General features: G+C 44.9%; 1 protein-coding gene across 1 annotated transcript in view; it reads left to right on the forward strand.

Annotated features, from left to right (window-relative positions):
- The first annotated feature begins 1,444 nt into the window (after positions 1–1,444).
- LOC104946442 (solute carrier family 12 member 2) overlaps positions 1,445–5,741 on the forward strand; it is a 12,639-nt gene continuing 8,342 nt past the window's right edge. The window contains exons 1-2 of the mRNA XM_010772281.1: positions 1,445–1,579; positions 1,687–1,827. Of these exons, the coding sequence (XP_010770583.1) occupies positions 1,445–1,579; positions 1,687–1,827 (276 nt within the window). The remainder of the gene's footprint in view (positions 1,580–1,686; positions 1,828–5,741) is intronic.

The following is a 5,741-nucleotide window of genomic DNA, read 5'->3' on the forward strand; positions in this document are numbered from 1 at the left end:
AGCAGCTTTTTAGCATGTTAAAACTGTTATTTTCTGCCTCGTCATTGAGAGTAACAGCTGGCGAAATTACAGCCACGCCTACTGATTTCAAATGTGTGCTCTAAAATGATATTTATAAATTACTATTATCATTATTATAAGCAAGGCAATAAATGGCAAAGATGTAGAAAATAAACGTATTTAAGATACGTTCATAAGAAATGTAACGTGGGAGAAAATATGTTTCTAGAAGATATGTAGAAAATAAACGTATTTGAGATACGTTCATAATGAACGTAACGTGGGAGAAAATACGTTTCTCGCTAAACGTAATTGAGAATGCGGTTTAGCTCTGTGGGAACGTAATTTTTAGGAGACAGGGTTGAGGGAGGGGACATTGACAGAGGATTACTCAAAAAGTACACAGTAAGTACTTCATAGTACTTGTTGTGGGAGTAGTTTCACTACTAGCCTACTGAGTCCAACAGGGTCGATCTCAAGAATAACTATTGGCAAAAGAAATAATAACAAACTCGAGAGACGGCTGAGTTGACCGCAGTGCAGAATCGCTGTATAGTGGAAATCTCCTAACAATGTTGTCCATTTTAGACACAGGCCTATTATATTTCCAGCCCTTAATAACATTCATTTTCTCGGCTCAATATGTGTCTTGGCTGTTTTCGTCGTGAAAACAAATGGACCGTAGATACACGGATTGACCGTCCTCATCTGTGCTCTTATTTTGAAAGACAACTTCCGGTAGCAGAATATGAAAAAACGGGGGTTTTTTTGTTTCTGTTTTCTAGTGATTTTATTTTTTGTTTTGAGAAGTAGAAAATGAAAATCATCCCGTTTTTTAAGTTTAATAAATAAATGTTTGACCGTGATAAAGAAAAACACCTTGTATTTCAATTTCGGTTTTTCAATTTGAAAACGAAAATCAAATATCCAGTCGTTTTTGGTTTTTGAATATCCATTTGTGAAAAGAAAATCCAATGACCAAAATATTCACCGACCGATACTAAACACTAGGGGGAACACTACTGGACTGGAATGGGGACACAGACTAAATACATAGGGAGAGGGATGATGGGGAACAGTTGAGCCTTATTTGGATGATTTCACAGGCGGGGAACAATCAAGCTCAATCAAACTGAAACAAGAGGAGAGGTGAGTCACAAAATAAGACAGGAATGACAAAATGACAACATAAAGTCAACTTGCCGAGAAGGAACCTCACAGGGAAAGCGCTACACAAATGCAGTCCACTGACAATTGTAATTGTTTAGTTTCCAAAAGTGAATGAATAAACCTAAAAACTTAAACGTTCCTTTTGCCAGATTGTGGAAACAGTGTCTTTTTTTTTTTGTTGCAGAATTTGATTAGAAAAGACCAACATGTGATTTCCATCAAAACTGATAGTGCTTTTAAAACATTTTTATGCAATGTTTAATTTAATCTTTAAATGTTTGAATTCCCCGTTCCCAGGCCGCAGTGTCTGGTGATGACTGGGTATCCAAACTCCCGTCCTGCTCTCATTCAGCTGGTGAATTCTTTCACAAAGAACGTGGGCCTCATGGTCTGTGCTCACGTCAGGACAGTATGTACACATTCAGTTCAGTCTGTTACCTTCACTACATTCTTAACATCACTGAAACACTTTCTGCATGATTCTCCTCTGTCTTTTTCCTGTCATTACCCGTTCAGGTGACCCGTCGGCCAAACTTGAAGGAGTTATCTCAGGAACATGTCCGATGTCAGCGCTGGCTCAATAAAAAACGTATCAAGGCTTTTTACACTCATGTGTTTGCTGACAACCTGAGACACGGGGCGCAATTCCTTATGCAGGTAATGAAACCTGGATCAAAATGTTATTCTTAGGTTAAGCGAGTATCTCAATCATTATTAAAAATGTCTTAATATGTAAGTGGTAGCCTTAGGTCGCATTCACACCTTAATACTAGTCAGTTTCTCTAGTATGCACCAGATGACAGTTTGTTACATTGTTTCATTTTTCAGAAGGTTCGGTTTGCAGGCAAAACTCAAACGAACTATAAACTTTAAACACAAGTCATGTGCACGGAAATGCTGTTCAACAATTGGTCAGACATTAAGGGGGTAAAAACGCAAATCCCGGCAATTTCTACCATAGCCCCCACCATGGAGCATCGGCAGGTTATTTTCATAATAATAATAATAATAATACATTTAATTTCCAAGCGCTTTTTCAGGTGCTCAAAGCCGCTTTACAATGGTGATAAAACGAGATATAATAGAATAAAAAATATATATTAAAACAGCAACACATATAAAAGAATAACAAAATATTAAAACAGCAACACAACATAATTCACAAATTAAAAGCCAGTCTGAAGAGGTGTGTTTTGGTCAGTGTTTTGAAGTTGGGGGGGTCGGTGCAGTCTCTGATGTGTTGTGGAAGGGAGTTCCAGAGGGTGGAGGCAGCAATGGAGAAGGCTCTGTCCCCCCAGGTTCGGTGCTTGGTTCGTGTAGGGATAGAAAGGAGGTTGGCTTCTGATGAGCGAAGGCTCATGTGGCTCAATGGATGTGGTGGTGGATCAGGTCGGTGAGGTAGGGTGGTGGGGGGGGCCTGGTTGTTGAGAACTTTGTGTGTTAGCAGAAGGATTTTGAAGTTTATTCGTTGACGGACAGGGAGCCAGTGCAGGTTTTGAAGGACGGGGGTGATGTGTGGTCTCTGGAGCGGGTGTGGGTGAGGAGGCGGGCAGCGCAGTTCTGGATATATTACAGTTTATTTTGAATTTTGGATGATGAGCCATACAGGATGCTGTTAAGTAGTAGTAGTAGTTGTAGTAGTACCTGCTGTTGAGATTTGATGGGATATATGTCCTCACTTGTATGTGGTACTGTACTGTTCCATGTGATGTGCAATGTTGTGCTTGTGCCACAGTGAGGCGCAAGGACAAGGGATATAGGATGCATGCCTGCCTCCTATAGGCTAATCACAGCTCTTGATTGCCACGTGTGTGTGGAACCAGTTCATTCCAGTGGAGGCTGTCACCGTGAGAGTGATGCGTGCAGCCCTTATAATAAAATATGCCAGGCTTGGCTAAATGGATTACATCTCCGTGTTTTTCTCCGAATGCAACGTTAAGCTGCAGAACTAAGCATAACTTAACAGGTTATGGGCCCAGGAGTCGTTCGGAAGAAAAGTTTGTCGGTTTCCACCGTGTAGTAGTCGCAACAAACAGCGTGCTAACGGGTTGCTAAGCTAGCAAGGAGAGCAAGCTAGCATCATGGATCAACGAGGGACAAGCAGGTTGCCTCGACTGGCGTTCGACGGAGATGAGACCAAATATGAGATTTGGGAGACCAAAATGTTGGGACATTTCCATTTAATTGGACTAAAACACACGGTCCTGGGAGAACCAAGGACTGAAGCGGAAAGAGCGGCAGACGACAAGAAAAATGCCGACGCGTATGTGCTGAGATTAATTCAACAGTGTTGGGGGGGACGTACGACAAGAAGCCCTCTCATTAGTTATGAGGGATGCTGCGACCGATGAAGAAAAGGCTCAAAAACATATTAAGCGTAGAGTATTATGCCGGGCAACGGGCGGAAAACCCGAATATTAACCTGTACACCAATGCTTACATCGCTCCAGAAAGCGGCGCGACGAAAGATTATGGACTTACATCGTATCCAGAGCCAGAAACAGCCATCACAGCACTGCGAATGCAGGTGAGGAACGTTGGGGAGATTGGTCTTACTAGTAGCCTAGGTCTTAAAAGGGACTGCCTGGGAGTTTTAAGCCATTCGCAATACATGGTGGCACATAGCAAATGATAATATCACATGTGCTGAGATTCAAGACTAAGCCACGAAGTTTGTGAAGAAACAGAGAAGACAAATGCCAGCGAGTCCTGGGCGACAGTGTGATCGAAGACCCAGGGAGGAAACCGGGCGGGGACGACCCGCCAAGACAACGCACGTGACGCGGTACAAAAGAAGACCACAGAGATGGTGTGCTTCAAGTGTGGCACCAAAGGTCACCGAGCGAAAGACTGTCGGACAGAAGACATGTGTGCTAGTCATGCGAGAAGGCGACACACACAAAGACGCCACATGTAGCGCGTAAGGATAAAGGAGCGGAGTAAGGACAAAAGGGATGGGAGCGTGCAAAACACAAGAATATGAGACGGCGCCGACGTTCGCGTTCAAGATGAGGCGAACGGGGAGCAGCAGCCGGCCGAGCGGCATCCAGGGAGAGGAGGCCTGATGGTGGACACCGGAGCCACATCACATATCATCACCGAGGACCCAAGTCAAAGTTTCCGACGCGCGTTCAGACAAGAAAAGCACAAGCGTCGAGTTGGCAGACGGGCACCCGATGCAGCGGGGTCGCTCACGGAGAAGGGGAAATTGCCTGAGGTTTCCCTAATCGACAGCGGAGGACGGCGACACCAAGGCCCACGCCCTGAGAGACGCTTTATTCATACCGTCGGTACCCCAGAACATCTTCTCCGGTAACAGGCGGCGACTACCAGTGGGGGCACGGTTGTCTTTAAAGATAGAGAAGACGCAGCTGATAACCAGAAGACCGTGTATCCAGAGTTTGAGCATCATCGTTATGGAAAAATTGTAAACTAATCTGGCATACTGAGGGTAGTGCTAATGACAATGTAATTGCATCGTCATGACATTCAGACCATGGCATGAGATATTTAGGGCACCCTACTGTAATTAGACGATGCTTCTTAAGTTGCAGAAGTGGATTGAGGGTATGCAGACAAGGGCAAGGCAGTTAGGCCGGCCGAAACATTGGAGTGTGAAGGTGTGTATTCAACGGAAAGTTGGCCCAAAACGCAGAAATAGAAAGCCCGCGATACCAGAGCAGAAGGCTCCCTTACAGATGGTGCACAGCCCCAGAGCCTAGGCCAGTGTCCTGTAGCCCAACCACAGTCAGGCAGTGGTTACCAAACTATGACCTGTCGTTCACCACATGACGATTAACTCGAGCGGGGGCCAGTGTTGCCGTATATTTTCGAAAAAGAAAAGCGACAAAGTACCAAGCTACGAAAAAAGTTCCTAAGCAGCATATATCCCCTTAATGGGACCCCAAGTGATGTGCATGCGATCATAAAATACGGAACGGAGTATACATGCAATGATTTCCCAAAACCCCCACCTGATGAGGAAAAATAAATCCAGACATGAAACGTCAGCTCCCGTAATTCCCCCGGCAACCAGAAAGCGGACCGCTGAGAGGGGTTGGCGTACTCCTATTTGAGATGGCGGGCAGGTGCATGCTATTTAAAGCAAGCCTACCAAAACAGCTAATGGCACCTGATGCAATACAATACAGGGCAGGCGTGTAAACGTAAGCAGATGCTTTAATAGGGCGTACAGGGCAGCAGCCCTGCTACCCAGGACTGCTGAGCAGGCCAAGAAGGCTAGATGTATTACACCATCGCCAGAAATTTGGGTCTGTATGCCTACATGTACAACCAACGGATAACAGGTAAAACTGGATTCGCAGTGTGACCGAGGGGTGTTTTGTGGGGATATGACAACAAACCAGCCCCGCGTATTTGGTATAATATCCAGATACCCCTAATAAAAGTTAACCAAACAGCAAGGCTAGTGAAGTTTGTGAGCAGGGCAGCTGTGGAACACCAGACAGGAGGGCAGACCCTGATGCTATGGGCCTTTAGCAGGCTGGATAGCGAGACCACGGCAAGAGTGCAATAGGAAGCGGAGAATGGTTCAAGAGCCAAAGTGTGCG

Source organism: Notothenia coriiceps, unplaced genomic scaffold (assembly GCF_000735185.1).
Source record: "Notothenia coriiceps isolate Sejong01 unplaced genomic scaffold, NC01 NC01_scaffold00011077, whole genome shotgun sequence".
Taxonomy (NCBI): Eukaryota; Metazoa; Chordata; class Actinopteri; order Perciformes; family Nototheniidae; genus Notothenia; species Notothenia coriiceps.